This window comes from Alternaria burnsii (genome assembly GCF_013036055.1).
Source record: "Alternaria burnsii strain CBS107.38 chromosome Unknown 750, whole genome shotgun sequence".
Classification (NCBI taxonomy): Eukaryota; Fungi; Ascomycota; class Dothideomycetes; order Pleosporales; family Pleosporaceae; genus Alternaria; species Alternaria burnsii.
In genome coordinates, this window is record NW_024066108.1 from 3,096,218 (window position 1) to 3,113,270 (window position 17,053).

Consider the following 17,053-nt stretch of genomic DNA (forward strand, 5'->3'; position numbering starts at 1 on the left):
TGGAGAAAAGATATTTTGAGATCTTGAGCAGAGATTCAATGCGAAACTACTGTTTTCACACGCATGAATACTGTGCTTTACCAATCAGATAGATCGCGGTCAGCATATGCATCATGTCCCCGCGATCTTCCGCGGAATGTGCTCGTAATAATATAGAGTCTCTCCACTCTTTCCACCCTCGAAAAGGCCGAGGGCCAACTTCGCAACTGCGTCTCCACAGTGTTCAGGTGGCTCCACCATCTCGTCGCCCATTTCGTCCCAAATTCTGAACCGCTCAATCTCATGGTCCGCCATAACCCCCTGATACCGCCCTTGAACTAATCCATCGATCATCTTCGTCCGCGTCAGCTTCGGGTATACACCTTGCACGCTGAGTAGAGGCTCTTCATGTGCGAGGCAGGAAATGAACCGGGTTAGTGCGGCTTTGGTGGTGCTGTAAGGGGTCCAACCATGGTAGGATATTGTAGTATCGCATGCTGAAGACAAGATTATAACTTTGCCACGACCAGCATTCAGAGGATGAGATGTCCGTGACGCGCGGAGATGTGGGAGGGTGAGCTGAACCTAAGAGACGTTAGTCATGAGGACAGTGATTGAGCATTACCTTGCAGTACGAGATGTGCTCAGAGTGCTAGGATGACAAGCTGTTACTTACCATACTCATGGCTCCGAAAACATTGATATCAAAACTTCTCTTGACAGCTTCCATGTCCAACTTCTCCAATCTTTGTATTGGTGTGATAACGCCCGCGCAGTACACCAATGTATCGAGTCCTCCAAAATGGTTAAAACATGTCTGGACCGCTAACTCTCGGTCCTCCTCTACTGTGACATCGCCTTCGACTATCCTTAAGCGCTCTCTCTGTTGTTTCGTAAACTCGAGCTTGATGGTTGAATCTATAAGCCCAAATGCGATTACTTTGGCATTCAATGGTAGGTAAGGCGATGAAAGAATGCATTGCGTGATGGCGTATCCAATTCCGGACGTTCCGCCAACGACGAGGATGACCTGGGGCTTCGATGCCATTACGTCTGGAGGAAGAACTTGAGTAAGTATGCACGTATGACGGATGATGCACGCAGATTAGTTGATGCAGATTCGGAGCTTGTGTGGTTTAAGATGGCACCCAGGAGTGGGGACATACCCCGCGCTAGATCTGAAAATGGCAAAACTTGGGAGAAAGGCTTCGGATAGCTGTTTGAACCAGGTGCGTTGAACCTCCGCGGCCCATTTCGTGGTTCTATGGTAGTCACATATCACTACAGCCTTGCCTTCGCACCTTCAGCATCTTCTATCATGCCTTCTTCTACAGCCTTGATCTGCAACGCTAGTATCCGACTGTAGAACCTCGAGAGCGCCAGATTACCACCCATGAACCACAACCCAGGATGACCGCTCTTTTGCCACATGGTTCTGAACTCACCTTCGTCGTTGAATCCCCACACGTCGCTGACGCGGTCCGCTACTTCATCGCCAAAGATCTTACGTGCCTGCGTGCGCATGTTTTGGTACCCAGTCGCGAACACGATCTCATCGGCCTCCAGCTTATCACCATCCGCGAATTCGATTCCATCTGGCAGAATTTGCTCAATTTCCTGGCCTTGCTTGACCTTGATCTTCCCATCAATTATGAGTTGAGATGCTCCGACGTCGATGTAGTAGCCACCACCGCGTTGGAAATACTTGATAAGAAGGCCTGAGTCCATTGGCCCACTGTCAACAACGAAGCCAGCTGCGCGAAGGCCGTCGTGGATCTTCTTGTCATGATCAGCTTGGATTTTGGTGACTTTGATCTGCTGTGCCTTCAGAAGCTCGCTTGGCAAGCCCCAGAAAGTAAGGTCGGCATCGTCAATGGGCGGCGCATCTTGATCGTACAAACCCTTATTGCCAATGTCGGTGATGGCTTCGGAGGAGACAACGCATGTTGTACTGCGCTGCACAATAGTAATGTCGTACCCTTTCTCGAAGAAGTCTTGCGCAATGTCATGCCCGGAATTACAGCACCCTACAACAATAGCCTTCTTGCCTTTAGATTCTGGATTCGCGCCAGGATGCTCAGAGCTGTGGCACAGCCGGTCGCCTTTGAAGCTTTCCATGCCTTTGATCTGGGGAAAATTCTTCTCGCCTGAATGACCAGTTGCCTGCACGATGTGTTTCGGGTGCAAAGTCCGCGTTTGAACGGATCCATTTGCTTTCCGACGCTCGACAGTCACGGTCCACTGCTTCTTGCCCTCATCCCACGACGTTGATTTGAGGCTCGTAGAAGTCCATACGTTAAGTTCGAGCAGGTTCACGTAAGCTTCGAAGAACTCAGCGAGCTTGTCCTTGGGGGTAAAGATAGGCCAATGTGCTGGGAAAGGTACATAGGGCATGTGGTCGTACCACACTGGATCGTGCAGTACGAGTTGCCGATACCGCTTGCGCCCTAGATTTTGGTGTACGAAGTCAGTGTATGTTTCACATGCGGTCTGTACAAGCACACTTACAGTTATCGCCAACTCTTTCGTTCTGATCCACCATGAGTGCAGGAATGTTGAGCATCTTCAGGCGCGCAGCAACTGTCAGACCACCCTGTCCAGCACCTATAATTAACACCTTCGGGTCCATATCTTCTTTCTCCGCATCCCGGGTCTCCTTCCAGGTTTTTCTGGCTGGGTCCCCGCCATGCTTGACACCCTTCGTCCGTCGGTGCCCCAGCGGCTCTTCATGACCCTTGAGCTCCTTTAGCAAGGTGTAGAGCGTAAACACTTTCCATTGCCCGCTGTCGTCCGTGAGATTCATGACACCCTCGCCACGCCCAACACTTGTTTCGAAGGTCACGAAAAGATTTATGCCATTGACGTCGCCCAAAACGTCGATCGCTCCAAACTTTGGCGCCCGATAATCCGAGCTCTTGCTCACTTCAACCTTTTCCAGCCGGACCTTGCTAGAGTCCAAGTACTTCTTGATTTCGGCTGAACGTGAGCGTACGAAGTCAGTTTATGTCTCGTATGCAGTCCGCGCAGGGACACTTACAGCTGCCCTTCGCAGTTCTCAGATCCCAAGTCATGGCCAAGTGATCTCTCCAGTAGCTATTGTCTTTGCAGAAAAGGTCTGCAATCGCTGCATGATCTCGCTTCGCAAGCGCATCGTTGAACTGTGTGACTATCTCGTTCGCAATTCTGTGTGCATCGACTGAATCGTTCTTTGACGACGCTGGGAACACACCAACTGATATGTTGACGCTGCCCGTCTCAGGACGCTCGCTGGAGCGGATCGAAATATCGCCTACCCCCATGTTCGTGGCTTGTGTAGTGACGTAGGGACGGTACCTGAGCGAATACAGGCTATGTGATGGCAAAGTTGAAGACGTTCATATGACTACAGCACAAGAAGCATCTTTTAAACATGGTCATAGGACTCGGGACGTGCAATCAGCTGAGTACACGGCTTACCAGCTTTGTTCAATCCGTATACGCGTGTAGCATGCCAAGCAATCTTTCCTGAACGGTTATTGTGCATGGTCGGCAAACCTTCCTTGTTGGCAAGTGCGGGGGAATCGTTGCTTTGCTCCGGGGAAGCAAGACGAGCATTCCTTCTACCCGCAACATCCTCGCAGCAATCTCCGATGTGCGGACAGTCTCCGTACTCGCAATGCATTTCTGCTCGAGCATCGAAGAGTGAGAATCAAAATGCCATAATGTCACGTGTATGTTTAGATTACCTAATATAGTCAAGCGCACAGCGCGACTACCTTTTATCTTCCTGATGGATAAGACATCCGCTCTCTCTGCGTGTCTTTGTGGTTTCAGACAGACGACCAGGCGAAGCTGTGATTTACACCGGCTTGTCGTTGCCATGTCACTGATAAGGTAAGTGAAAGTCTTGTGAGTTCATTTTTCAAATGGAGTTTTCGTCGCATAACTTGCTATACTATCGATCAGGGCAGCAGTGGCTTTCCTGGAAGAATCAAGTCTTGCATATCGGCATGGCCTCACATCGAATCTCACAATACCGAGGGCATCATGTCTGCTTACTTTTCGGCAGAACCACTCAGCCCATCAACTCGGCGTATCTGACGTATAGTCTCCGAAACTCTGCTCGGCGTGATCACTTAACACCTGATACCCAGTGCTGGTCTGTTTGGAGTCAGATGCCTGTCCAATACAGCCGGGTTCCAGCATGCGCCCACGCACATGAGTGTGGTTGATATTCGTCGAGGGGAGAGAGCGCTCTAATCGACTAGAGGACGTTGTCGAGAAAAGCATTTATATTCTACGAGGGTCGCAGCATGACTAACAGGACACAAGCATGAGGAAGGAAACATTCCGTCTAATCATAATTATTCGATCTGTAATTATCATTTCATCGCATGTCTATATCGCGAAATCAATAGGTATTATATATTTCAACCGAGCCGTGCTAAACGAGCAAACAAAGATTCTATATATCAATGGCCTTCATGTTCAGCTCGGCCGTCTCGGCCATCCCCAGCTCTTTTGCTGCACGAGCGCCGCCTCGTCATCACTATCGTCTACTAGCCGCTTCGGCGTCAAGCCACTCCTCATACTCTCATTGCCTTCAGTTATGCTCTCTAGGCTCTTTTGCCTGGGCAGTCCCCTTTCTTCAATCACCACGCCGTGCGATTGTCTCCTCCCATGACCCCCTGAGATCTCCACTTCAGAGCCTCTGCGCTCGTAGTGTGGATTTGGTTCAGTATGCACGATGACTTCCCTTGTCTCTTTGATTTGATTTCCTGTGGGGGCAAAGCTGACCACACGATGCTGATCTTGGTCGTTTGTCGCTTTCGTGTCGACAGTATAGGAAGCGAAGCTCGCGAGCTCGTGGACTGAGCCGCGCGATTTGTGGGGAACTGTGCCGCCAATGCGCTGGCCGGATGCGGATTGGTTGGACGAGGATTTAAACTCTTGCGCAATAGATGCCATGCCGGTTTTGCGTGATGTGGAGACTGCGATGCGCTTGATGAGGTTGGCCATTGTCATCTCGATGTTGAGTTTAACCAGGTAGGCAAGTGGGTGGAATTGAATGTATCTAGAAAACGATGGGTTAGGAAAGCGAGTTAGGTGGGCGCTCAATGGAATGTACGTACACGAAAGAGTTTGGTATCGACATCGCAGCAATGATCATGACATCCATAAGAAGTGATAACATGACAATCTGCTGGTTGAAGCGAACAAGCTTGTTGTACTTGGTGAGGCCGTTGTTGATGAGATTCTCCTTGACAGTCTTCAAGAAATACCAGTTCAACGCTGCATCGACAAGAAGGTAAAGACCCTTCTCGATTCGGTCCCAGTACTCATTTACAAGATGATACCTGATGCTTTGTTAGTGCACTGTATGATAGACTTGAGCGCGTTCTCTGCAACAGTGTCGTTTCCACGACTGCTATGTCGATTGAGTTCAGATAACCATCTTTCTCATTTCAACCATTCATACAGAGCGCTTAGCGAAAATGCAACTTACGTTGAGTTGATCTGTAATCGTGCTGGAATCCAGATGTTGAACACGCTGATGTTGATGGCGGTGACGAAGACGGCAGTGGTGATCATGATCCACCTCGATCGCTTTCGGTCAGGTACGATGACACGAATACGGTTGATGATAATCTGCAACAGAAGCTGAACCTGAATACACCACCAGAAGAGAATCGTGAAGTAAAATGCGAAACCTGCACTTTGATCAGTATAGCCGCAGATTGCCGTACGTTGGAGCCACTTACTCGGTCTGATGTACTTCAACAAGTGCAGGAAACACTCAAGTCCCATCACGAACGAAACGATAAGTTCCAGCCATATCATCCAGATGTACACACTCCTCAGTGGTGATCGAGATCCAAGTGTTTGTTTTTGTATCAGCAATAGGGCTACGATAACATTGATCAGTGTCAGCGCCCACACCACGGAGGCGATGATGATATCTGATTTCGTGATAGGTTCGTTCTCGTAATTGGCTGAGATGAAAGGGCCCCATGGTTGAAAGGATGGTACATCTCTGAATTCACCACTCATGTTGGATCGGCGTAGAAATGTGGTGCAGTGTGAGGGAGGCCTTACAACGAGCGTTCACAATTCAGCGAGCGTGGTGTTGTATGCGATATAGGCTCCGTGGAGGATGAATCGTAATGACAAAAGCGAGACCCTGACCATCTTTTGTCCAGACTGAGTGGTCCATAACGGCAGCTAAGGAGACTTCAGGAGATGAAGCGAAGAGTTGACAGATTCTCGAGTCGGAATAAGGTTCAGTAGAAAGTGGCGTAGTGGCCCAATGTTCGAGAAGGATTATTTCTATTCGTTGGGCGTCAGGCTTGTGTGGATATCTGGGACGCCAAACGACCGATCCTTTCGTGAATCGTGCTACTAAGCCTGTAACAGCATTGTCGCTTGCCCTGGGATAGTGCGGTGCCTGGTCCGACCTGCGTACGGGACGGGATCTATCTTATTGGAACACTAATGCTCGCCTGGCAGGGAAGGGCATCCCTTTCGCGGGGTGGTGTTCGAATCTTACTGCACATGCTTCAGGTAGATGCATGTCAGCATGTCGACAGCCGGGGAAGCGCTCAGGCTGCGATGTCTTGGTTGCGACATAGCATTGGCAGATTCTAAGTTTGCAGATCCCTTCACAGCTGGCAGCGGTGAGGGATGTACTCCGGAGTAGAAACTAGAGGTCTGTTCTGACACGCGCGGCGGCGCATCTGGTGCTGTTTCCAAGCTATAGCGTCTGTCAAGATTCCTGGCGGCGCGCAAGGATTTTACTGCGTCTACGATGATGTTGAGCTACTAGCTACGGTGGGCTTACCGGTAGGTGTGGCGATCCTTCCGCGTACTGTGATTTGTCTACAGATGTCGACTACGGATGACTGCAAAGTAAAATTGCACTGGACCGCATCGCATGAATACTATGACTAGGAAACGTACTATTCAGCTCCTCTGCAACCAGACGTCGCAGCCGGCGCACCTTCTGCTTCAACATATGATGCAACTGAGATTTTTGATTCTGACTTCCTTCACAGTTGTGGGGCTTCGTTGTATCGTTGAAGCTACAACTGTCATGATCAATGCGGCTCCCGGGGGCCCGGAATTCCTCGTCTCGTCTCCTCAATTTCCATGTTTTCGGTCCAACCCCCGGCGATTTTCTGTTAGCGTCGGTGCGGCCGTACCGTTTGGCGTGGTATGGCGTACCGTATACCACGTGCCTCGTGCCTTCCAAGGCGCTCTTGCGCGAATGATTTCCAGTCCGTTCAACCTCGAGGCGGCGTCAGCTTGCAAAGGTCCGGGCACCTCCTAACAGGGTACACTGGTTCTGGATGAACGTCGGAGTTTTAGCAAGCTCCGATCGCAGGGAACAGGGCTACGAATGAAACGCGCACTGAGTGGCCTAGACAAGATTACCAAGATCGGACCTTTGTTTCCGAGCGAAAACTCAGAATTCCTCATCACAGTGCAACAAAATCTGTGGAGTGGATATGATGTCCCTAATAAGACCGCAGTAGGATCGCGGAAGGCCTTGTCGCTGATCGCCTGGAGAAGTCGGGAAGATTTACGACATGCGTTAGGCGGGTCCAGGCGATCATCGACATCTGGGCAGCCCGGCGTTTCGAGTCGAATGGTCCTGGCCGATTTGCACTTGCTGCCTTGGGTTCCAGGCATACAGAACCAAGGACTTAGGTATCGATACTGTGATGGCGTACAGCTTCGCGAGATCGACTAAGATCTCCATCATGAGCGTGGCTAGATCAGCTAACGATTCAGGGTCGCCGATAAACGTCCCAGGCCAAACGGAGCGCGCCCCGCAAACTTCGCCGGCAATGGACGCCTCCGGTGCGATCTCAATAACCGAGAACACGAGGTTCCTCGTCAGCAATACACATGCTCTCCATCCAGAGTAAGTATCGTTCGCAGCCACCAAAACCCTGTTCGACCTCTCGTCGCCCAACTTGGGAAGTCCTTGTGCGTGCCACGCGGCTATCTGTAGTACGCCATCTTAAATACCTGGCCCCCGCCGGATCATCGACGTCACCAGGCGCACTACATTCTACATCGTTGACACACATCAAGCTTGTGGCAGCGCCTCTGCCCATCACTCGGAGTATGCTGGTAGTGTAGGGCTGTAGCGCCGCAGTCAGCCACCAAACCGATGTCTCGCGTGACCAAACTTTGTAAAATGTAGAATGGAAGACTCACGGTCTCTTTTCGATCGCCGACCTCGTATACGCAAAACACTCTCAGATACTTTCGCTCAATTCATGCTATGTCGCAAAAGGGAGGAAATGCTGTAGTGTCCACCGTCATCCGTCATCCGCCATCATGGTGTGCGCTGTCCGCTCTTACCTCAGATCTTCCGCCCCAATTCCATGTTCCGCTCTTGGTCTATCCTCTTTCTGTCACTCGCTCATTGTCATTGCATACGCCAGGAGCTTGGTATGCTTGTCTTCACTGCGATGGTATGAGTGTGAGTGTAACACTTTTGAAGGTAAGTAGAGGCAGAAATGGAACAAGATAGGTCGCGCGGCACAGAAGAGAAGAACGTACAGGGATTGGAATCATGGTATTTATCTTCACAAACGCATGCCTTCTGGCTATGATAAGCTTTGCATTCGCATGGAGATCTGGAGCATAGAGGGACCCGGTGGTGAACCAAGCACGAGAACGATATTTGTCCTGATGAATCGACATAACAAGGAGGTGTAGATTCTAGTCAAACTTGTGAAGACCACGCGGCTGTTTACGCAGACATATGCAAAGGGGGATTGTAAGACAAGGTCATGGATTGGAATGTTTTATTACATTCGAGTTTTCTATTTCTACAACATCATCACATCATGGTATCATCATCATCATCCGACTCCTCAATAGGTCATATACTAACACAATGTCTAGATAGTATGCTTTCCAGCACCGCAAGTCTGGCCGTGGTGCGCATGGCCACCATCATCAAACCTCGACATGAGCCTGCTCCTTTCGGCGCCACGCTTGCGAAGCGTCATGTTAGCCCTAGGAATACCCTCGAAGCTGAGCGCGTACTTCGCAACCGAGTTCGCGATGCTCTGAGTGTTGAGCAAGAAAGCATCCTCAGCAAGGTTGTCGATAGTGTCGCAAGCTTGGTGGTAGCATGCGTCGAGTGGTTGGCCAGCTTCACCACCGAAGAGCTGTGCCTCCTCCTCTGTCTTCAACACTTCGGCACCTGTGAACAGGCCTCCGGAAGGAATACCATTCTCGAGGAAAGCAGCGTAGTCGGAGCGAAGAGAGAAGAGAGCGGGGACGTGGGGAAGACCGCGCTCCTCGTAGAACTCTTCGAAGTCCTTCTCGATTTTGTCGGATCCAGGGGCACCGGAGAAGTTGAACGCACTACCATCGCCGTCGTAGATACCGAGAACGTAGTTGGGCGAAGCAATCATGTCGAAGTTGAGGTAGGCACGAAGCTTGTTGACCTCAGTTGCGTTACCGCCGAAAGTACCGTTGATTGTCTTCATGTAGTAGAAGGAACCAAGCTTTCCAAACTCCTCTGCGCCCCAAAAGCCGAGACGAACAGCGTTCTTGATCTTGAATTTGGTCAGAGCAAGACCAGTCATGAGGGTACCGATGGTACCAGATCCATCGTCATTGATACCAGGACCGGCAAAGACAGAGTCGGTGTGGCCACCAAGCATGAGTACGTTGTCGTGGTCGCCCTGCTTCGTCTCGGCAATGACGTTGTAGTTGGTGCGGTTCTCGCGGATGGCATCGATGAAAAGAGTAGCTTCAACTGTGCCATTGCCGAGCTTGGCTAGAAGGCTGTCGCCGGCTTCCTTAGTCATACCGACGACGGGGGCGTAGTCGCCTTCGCCACCGAGAGTACCAGACAGAGGTGTGTTGGGTTCGTTGTTGTAGATCGCTGCACCGACTGCACCGGCTGTCAAGGCGTTAGCAGCCTTATCAGCGAAAGGACAAGTGCCTCGCGAGATGAGTGCAATTTGGCCAGAAACTTCGGCAGGGAAGTCATCAACAGCGCATCCGAGGTTGTTAACCTTGACAAGGTTTGCGGTGACATCACCAGAGGGACCGAAAGTCATGTAAGACACGGGGATCTCTTCGCCGGCAACCGTGAACTTGGTCGTAGCGGCAGTGAAGAGCTCGACGAAAGGCTGCTTGTACACATCGTAGTACCCGGTAGCCTTGAGCGTTTGGTAGAGCCACTCGGTCGTAGCGTTATGTCCAGTGCTACCAAAGGCGCGGTTGCCACCAGCCTCATCGGCAAAGGTTTGAAGTTGCTGGGAACCCTCAAGTAAGTCCTCGAGCTTGATCTCCTTGATTAGCTCTTTGGGGGAGACGAGCTTCCTAGGAGGACCGGATGGATGCGGCTTTCCAGGCTTTGCGGTAGGCTTTGGCTTCGCATCGTATTGTGCGAGAACAGGCGCAGCAAGCGCAACGAAGGGGACGAACCTCATCTTGAGAAAGGATAATGACAGATGAGCCAGGAGAAGAGGAAGCTGCCTTGGGACCTGTCACAGGTATAGACTGGCTCTATATACTATACCTCGTATCCATATACCTGGTCCAGGAAGCGGACTTGAGCCATTGTGTGCTTGCAGAACTAACCGATACAGGCAGCTGCTGTATCAATCGCCGCTCCATTGTCATTCAGGCACCGCAATTTGATAAGTCAGGACGTGCAGTGGGCCCATGAAAACGGGTAGCCGGGCGAGGAGCTGGGGCGAAGGCGACACGGTTGATGAAGGTCTGCTTGGCTGCGCAATGCTGTGTTGCATGAGGAAGGAGAATAGCCGCTTCTCTCGGCGGAGACATCTAGCTCACGGCCGGGCGCAACTTGATTGGGAAGGAAGGACCTCTAGAAATGGGGCCAAGCCCAAATCCCCGCAGCTTCTTCTTGGCGCGCCTACGCCACAATCATAACGAAGGAAACAGCAAGAGGCGATAGTGTTGCTCCGCCACTAGATCCTGCGCGGAGGGATGCAAGCTTGGCGGCTAGACGCGGTTTCGTGGCAAGCGGACATGGACAAAAAAGAAAAGACAATGAACAACGGTGACACCGACGCCGCTAGATGCTAAGGCCAGACCATGGCAGGACTTTGATTGCTTGAATTCCGACTTTGATGGCTCCAATCTACAAGTTCCAAACATGCGCAATATTGCGCCGAAGGTTCATCATGGACCAATCGTCTGATAGAAACCCGCACTGATACCGACGGGATACAGCCGGGATCGACGTTGACAATAAACCCTAAACTTATTTTTGCCACGAGTAATTTCAAAATGAATATGCTCTATCCGTCTATTTGTCGAATCCCTCCTGCATCTTGACGATGAAAACACCACGTTCCATAGTGTTGATCAAGATGTGGCCACTCTTGAACAGCGCATAGCTCGACCACGTGCCGACGAAGTCGACAGTACCACCTCCAGGCATGTTATCGTCCTCAGGGTATACGTCTAGGTAGATGTAAGTAAAGGTATACTAAGACTAAGACGTTCGTTTTTACATACCGAAAAAGCCAACTTCCTTCACACCAGCACCCGTCGGGTCATCGGGAATGCTGCGGACATCAAGAACACGGAATCCGGTGCCGTAGTTCGATTGATATGCGAAGCCGTTCGCGACATACTGGTTGTGATCGATACCCTTTGCTCCGCTCTTATACAGTCCAGTCTGTTTAGGCGCGCGGAGTGATGAGATGTCCCAGATGTACGTGATGGGATGACCAGGGATAGCAGGGCCGACTTTGTCGTATTCATCGTACTCATCGTCGAGCAGGAGGAACTGTTGGTTCATGGGGTCTAGAACGTTGCCCTGGTGGGTGTATGCCGCACCCTCGTAGGAAGAATTGGACAGAATGACTGGGGCTTTCTTGTCGGTCACGTCGTATATCGTAAGAGAATCTTCATTGTAGCCGTAGCAAATCTCATGGCCTTCAAATTCGGAATCTGGTCCGCGGTAGATAAGACATTGGGCATCGTGTACATATCCGTCTTCCGATGCACTATCCTTGGTCAGCGGTGATCTCATCTCTAACATAAAGTCACACTTACCAGCCTGGGCTTGTTGGCTTGGAAGGATCAGTTATGTCGATGAAGATGATTCCAGATTTGCACTTGTCCGTCCTTGGCTGCGCACCAACGGCATAGATGAAGTTGGTCTCAGGGTTTGTCACGACGTTGTGAGTTCTGCCGTTAGGGAGGCCCTTGAAGTGACCAGTCAAATCGCCGTTGTTGCTGAAAGTCACGGGAGACGCAGGGTCAATGTCGATTAGCTTCTTCATGTCGAAGATCTGAATTCCATGGCCGACTGCCTCGCTGCCGATGATCATGAGGTTATTCTGGCCACGGATCTCGCGCCATGTACTAGGCGTAGAGTAGGCTGGCAGACGACCCAGATATGAGAGCTTGCCTTCAGCAGTGATTTCGGCGAATGCGGCGCCGTCTTGTTGTCCGATAGCAACAAACTCGCGACCGTCCTCGGATGTCCAGCCCCATGACGAAGATCCGACACCACGAGTGCTACCCAGCTCAGCATGGGACAAGAAATGGAGCAAGTCAATCTGGTTGAATGTGTTAATGGTTGAGAGTCTCGATACGTGGTGGATGAACTGACATTCTTGCATTGGAAAACGTCATTTCCAGTAACCGCAGTACCGTTCAGACACTCTACTTTGTCTTTGATCTCAGCATACTGAGCAGAGTTGTACATGCCTGCAGCTTCCTGACGTGCCCATGACTCCTGTTAAGGCTTAGTGTAAATTCGCAGGAAAGGAATGTGTTTGTGACCTTCTTGAGGGCAACGTTGTTTTCGTGCCTGATGCCAGAGTCATAAAGCTGTGCGGCTCTCAACTCGTCCTTTGGCATTTCCTTTGCTGCCGCAAGGGCGGACAAAGATAGAAGGGCTGTGCGTAGATACATGTTGATTGTGATATGAACGATGCGACAGGTGCCGATGGATCATCATAGCAGGCTTCTCACGTACTCTTAAATGCGTGCTCTCCGACACAGAGGTACTCCAAATGCCAGTATCCATTCTGCACTGCCTATGGCTAACCCGGCAGGTAGCCACAATACCTGCCCCTTTCGATGCTACTATACATGTGGTGACCCATCACACGAGGTGGTGTAGATCCACGATTGGCAGTCGGCAAAGATCATAAGCAACGTGTATATGAAGTCCAATGCCGTACAGGGTATGACATTGGTGGTGTTAGATGAAGCAAAAGCTTCGAGCAAGGAGCTGTCGACAGGATAGGAAGGAGGCTTTATCAAGCATGTCTTGGTCATGTCTTGGCCGCCAGAATGCCAAGATGCAGATCTGTTGAGCGAAGATAACGACAGGATGAGGTGCTGTCGTTAAACTCTGTGCTAGGATTTGCGCATGTCAGATCCAGCTGTTCAGTGGCCAGTGTTGATTCTGCGTTGTGGAAAGACCCGGCGGACAAGGGATTGTTGGGCCTTGCGCAAAGAGTGTGGTAGAGCACGACTTTGCGTAATATTGAGGCCCTGTTCTTACCGAGGCACATTCGCTTGGCACGGTGATGATCAGCTGATTTTCCTGTAATCACGTGAGCGTTGATTTGGCAAAGCAGAGGTCCCTTCACTGGCCGAAGCTATAGGCTCTTCAGTCCAAGAATCAGGAGCCAGCTAGCGCTGAGGTCGGAGTGAGGATCAGCACATTAATGGATCGGACCGTCGACATGGGCACGGCGGCTCAGACTGCTCATTGCAGGACGCATGAGCAGCAGAAATTGACGCGACGAAAAGCTGGCACTAGGGATCTGGGATGGTAAAGGCAAAAGTTCGATGTTCGGGATGTTTCGCGTTGAAGTTTGCAGGTACCAAGTGGGGAGCGGGGCAGCGTTGGGCCGTCACCCGAGCCTGGAACGCTGTGCCTGCCCACGAACGGCGCGGGTCCCACCATTGCGTCACCAAACAAAATAGTAAACACGGTAGAACAAAGGAACAGCAAAGATGGTTGTCGTGGATATGAATGTGAATGTAAATGTGAATGGGACCATGTCCGCTAACTGTTCATTACTGAATCTATTCAATCATTGATGTCGTGAATGTAATCGTAAGCTCTCCCACAATGGCGGGTCGAGTTCATCAAATGTTCATCTTCCTCAGCGCCTACACAAGTGTCGAAGTAAGGACTTACAACTTGGCCTCGACCTTCTTCAAGCACTCTGGGAAGTCCTTCCAATCGTACATGATGGCAGCACACTTGGTTTCCTCGGTGAGAAGCTTAGCCATCTGGTCCATCTTATCCTTGCCCTCCTCAATGCCGTAGATGCCAACGTAGCCGATGCAGGGGATACCGGCGCGCATGGCAGCAGTGGCACCGCTCTTGCTGTCCTCGACGGTGATGGCCTCGGAAGGCTTGACGCCTAGTTGCTCGGCGGCGTATAGGTAGATCTTGGGGTCGGGCTTGGAAGAGGGAGGGTTGAGTGAGGTGGCAGCAGAGTAGACGTGCTCAGGAGGGAAGAAGTGGGCGATGCCGGCCTTCTCGATGGAAGCGACGACGCGGCTCTTGGCGGAAGTAGAGACAACAGACATAGGGTAGCCCTCCTCCTTGAGCTTGGTGAGCTGCTCAGTCACGCCAGGGCACTCGACAGCCTTCTGGCTGAGCTTGAGAGTGACGGCGCCGAGTTCTTGTGCGACAAAGTCCTCCATCTCGTCGTCGGGCATCTTGAACTTGTGCTTCTCCTGCAGGCCCTTTAGCATGCCGCGGAAGTTGTGGCCGACAAAATCCTCGAGCAATGACTCGGCTGTGTAGCGGGCATCGATGTTGTGCCTCTCCATGAGCTGGTTGGTGAGGTCGGCGCAGGCCTCGAACGCAAAACGCTCAGACTGGACGAGCGTGTTGTCGCAGTCAAGCATGATGTACTTCGCCTATGCACGTGTTAGCGGGGTACCAGCGGGGTACATGTGAGCACGCCGATGCTTACCTTGCCCATGGTTGCGGTTGTGTAGTGTGTCTGGGTTAGGTGGGCGGTAGGAGTAGTGTCGATCGACGTGTAGAGGAAGAGTTTGGTAGAGACAAGTGGGAAATTGGAGTGAGAAGATGTAGAGAGCTGGGAATTTGTTGAGGGACAAGTAAATAGAGTAGCAGCGCTTGCCAGGTGTCAGAGAAGGGCGGCGCAGCCGGGGGGAGGGGAGGCGCATTTACGTCATTGGCTGCCCCAGTGGAGCGTGTCCGGTCCATTGGGCGCACGAACGCCGCCATCGCCTTCTCTCACCACTTTCTTTCACCACAGACCCACTCACCTCCTTAGCCGATCGCGGGGTTACTTTGGCGGCAACTCCTGTGTGCAGCCTATAAGACGTACATGTACATATTACACCGACAGTCGCCCCGCATAGAGGATTCCAGAAGACGTCAACACGGTGTGCGGTGTGCACAGTGAGTAGTTCCTGCATGCAGGCAGTCATGGACATGCATCCCCCGCACAATACCTTGATGCAATCATCTCTAGCCGACTGTACGACGAACCCATGTGGGACATCACAGAGGCTAGAGAAGGCGACAGCAGATAGTAGTCAGATTGAAGTTGCTTTCAAAATTGTTTACAGATGCTAAGATATTATTCGCTGGACTTGATCAACGCCGATGATGCACATAATCGTACAGGTAAAGTAGTCGTTACACTCCTCATCATGCTAGGACAACATTTCTGTCGTGTCCTATTTCTTAGAGTCCTCCTTTGCCTTATCGGCCAACTTGGATGCCTCTTCACCCTTCTTCTGGAGGAGGCTAGAGATCTCCGAGATGGTGTCCTTGAAAAGCTTCTGTGCTTCGTCGCCGTGCTTCTGGGCAACGTCCTGAAGCTGGCTTAGCTTGGGCATGATCTGGTCGCCGCCAGGGATCTGCTTGAAGTACTGCTCGATATCACCGAAACCAGACTCCTTGGCCTTGTTGGCGGCGCTCTTGACGTATGACTCAAGGTCGCCAGTATCACCCTTCTCGACGGCAGACTTGACGCGCTCGTACAGCTCTTGGACATTTCCGCCCTTGAGTGCATCCGCGTTCTCTTCGACAATCTTCTTGACCTGAGGGTTCTTGTCAAGGTAGGGCTTTGCCTGCTCCATACCCTTATCCCAAGCCTCATCGCCCATCTTCTTGAGTTTCTCCACCTTTTCTTGCACGATGCTCCTGATTTTCTCAATGTTCGACGCACTTACGCCAGTCTTGACCACGTCACTGATCTGCTTCCATGTCCTGTCGACCTCCTTCTTGGCCTCGGGACCATACTTGTCGCCGTACTCCTTGAGTTTATCAATGTTACCGCCAACCTTCTCCTTGAGCTGAGGGTGGTTGTCCATGATCTGTTGTGATGCGTCGCCAGCAAGATCTGCGATACGACTCATGTGCTTGGTAATAACGTCCCAAGTCTTGTGTGCGGTGACGAGGCTCATATCACCGTTACCGAGAACCTGGCGCATCTCGTCGTATGCCTCGGTCACGATCTGGTCAACCTCCTTGCCGTGCTTTGCACGGATAGCATCGAGGTCATCGAAGGCGGAGTCAACATAGCCTTTGGCACCGGGGATGAAAGCAGCGTAGCTCTGCGCAGCATTTCGCAGCCATTGCAGCGCCTCGTTGGGTTCTGGTGTTTGCTCCTTGATCTTCTGTGTAGCTGAGTTGACGTAGCCCTTTGCAGTCTTGGAAGCTACTACAACATCACGAGCACCCGATTGTCTGTAGAAGATGTAGCCGACTGTGATGGCTGCAAGGGCACCAGATGCGGCACCGATTGCGGCATGTGAGCCGGCACCCGCGTTGCCGGATGTTGCTGACTCGGTAGACTGGAAGCGGGGTTGTTGGGCGCGGAACTGGGGGTTGGCTACCCGCGAAGCTGGACGACGGGCACAACGGGCTGCAAACCGCGCATTCTGGCTTGCTTGTCTCGAGAACATGGTGGTGTTGGTATGTGTGTTCTTCTCGGTGAATTGAATGGAGGAAGAGATTGGTGAAAAGTTGAGAAAGACTTGGGTATGTTGAAAAAAGGCAATGTGTGATGAATAGAAGTTCGACCAGGGACCCAGACCTTTAAGCAGCTGCGAGCAAACCGTGAGC

General features: G+C 51.5%; 7 protein-coding genes across 7 annotated transcripts; 1 reads left to right on the forward strand and 6 right to left on the reverse strand.

Annotated features, from left to right (window-relative positions):
- Positions 1–111: 111 nt before the first annotated feature.
- On the reverse strand, positions 112–3,278 carry GT037_002480 (flavin-binding monooxygenase-like protein; the record flags this gene model as incomplete). Its single annotated transcript, XM_038927527.1, has 5 exons — positions 112–564; positions 656–1,032; positions 1,281–2,426; positions 2,488–2,955; positions 3,017–3,278. 5 exons carry the CDS (start codon positions 3,276–3,278, stop codon positions 112–114), a joined length of 2,706 nt encoding a protein of 901 aa, XP_038790819.1.
- A 1,168-nt stretch (positions 3,279–4,446) lies between these two features.
- On the reverse strand, positions 4,447–6,009 carry GT037_002481 (uncharacterized protein; the record flags this gene model as incomplete). Its single annotated transcript, XM_038927528.1, has 4 exons — positions 4,447–5,032; positions 5,091–5,315; positions 5,465–5,669; positions 5,721–6,009. The coding sequence occupies 4 exons, from the start codon at positions 6,007–6,009 to the stop codon at positions 4,447–4,449; spliced, it is 1,305 nt and encodes a 434-aa protein (XP_038790820.1).
- A 964-nt stretch (positions 6,010–6,973) lies between these two features.
- Positions 6,974–7,285, forward strand: GT037_002482 (uncharacterized protein; the record flags this gene model as incomplete). The annotated part of the gene is made up of 1 exon (XM_038927529.1): positions 6,974–7,285. The coding sequence occupies one exon, from the start codon at positions 6,974–6,976 to the stop codon at positions 7,283–7,285; it is 312 nt and encodes a 103-aa protein (XP_038790821.1).
- Positions 7,286–8,873: 1,588 nt separating this feature from the next.
- Positions 8,874–10,424, reverse strand: GT037_002483 (leupeptin-inactivating enzyme 1 precursor; the record flags this gene model as incomplete). The annotated part of the gene is made up of 1 exon (XM_038927530.1): positions 8,874–10,424. One exon carries the CDS (start codon positions 10,422–10,424, stop codon positions 8,874–8,876), a length of 1,551 nt encoding a protein of 516 aa, XP_038790822.1.
- An 845-nt stretch (positions 10,425–11,269) lies between these two features.
- GT037_002484 (uncharacterized protein) lies at positions 11,270–12,891 on the reverse strand (the record flags this gene model as incomplete). The annotated part of the gene is made up of 5 exons (XM_038927531.1): positions 11,270–11,427; positions 11,482–11,975; positions 12,025–12,533; positions 12,587–12,712; positions 12,760–12,891. The coding sequence occupies 5 exons, from the start codon at positions 12,889–12,891 to the stop codon at positions 11,270–11,272; spliced, it is 1,419 nt and encodes a 472-aa protein (XP_038790823.1).
- A 1,239-nt stretch (positions 12,892–14,130) lies between these two features.
- Positions 14,131–14,933, reverse strand: GT037_002485 (had-superfamily hydrolase; the record flags this gene model as incomplete). The annotated part of the gene is made up of 2 exons (XM_038927532.1): positions 14,131–14,868; positions 14,925–14,933. The coding sequence occupies 2 exons, from the start codon at positions 14,931–14,933 to the stop codon at positions 14,131–14,133; spliced, it is 747 nt and encodes a 248-aa protein (XP_038790824.1).
- A 727-nt stretch (positions 14,934–15,660) lies between these two features.
- On the reverse strand, positions 15,661–16,893 carry GT037_002486 (uncharacterized protein; the record flags this gene model as incomplete). The annotated part of the gene is made up of 1 exon (XM_038927533.1): positions 15,661–16,893. The coding sequence occupies one exon, from the start codon at positions 16,891–16,893 to the stop codon at positions 15,661–15,663; it is 1,233 nt and encodes a 410-aa protein (XP_038790825.1).
- Positions 16,894–17,053: the final 160 nt, after the last annotated feature.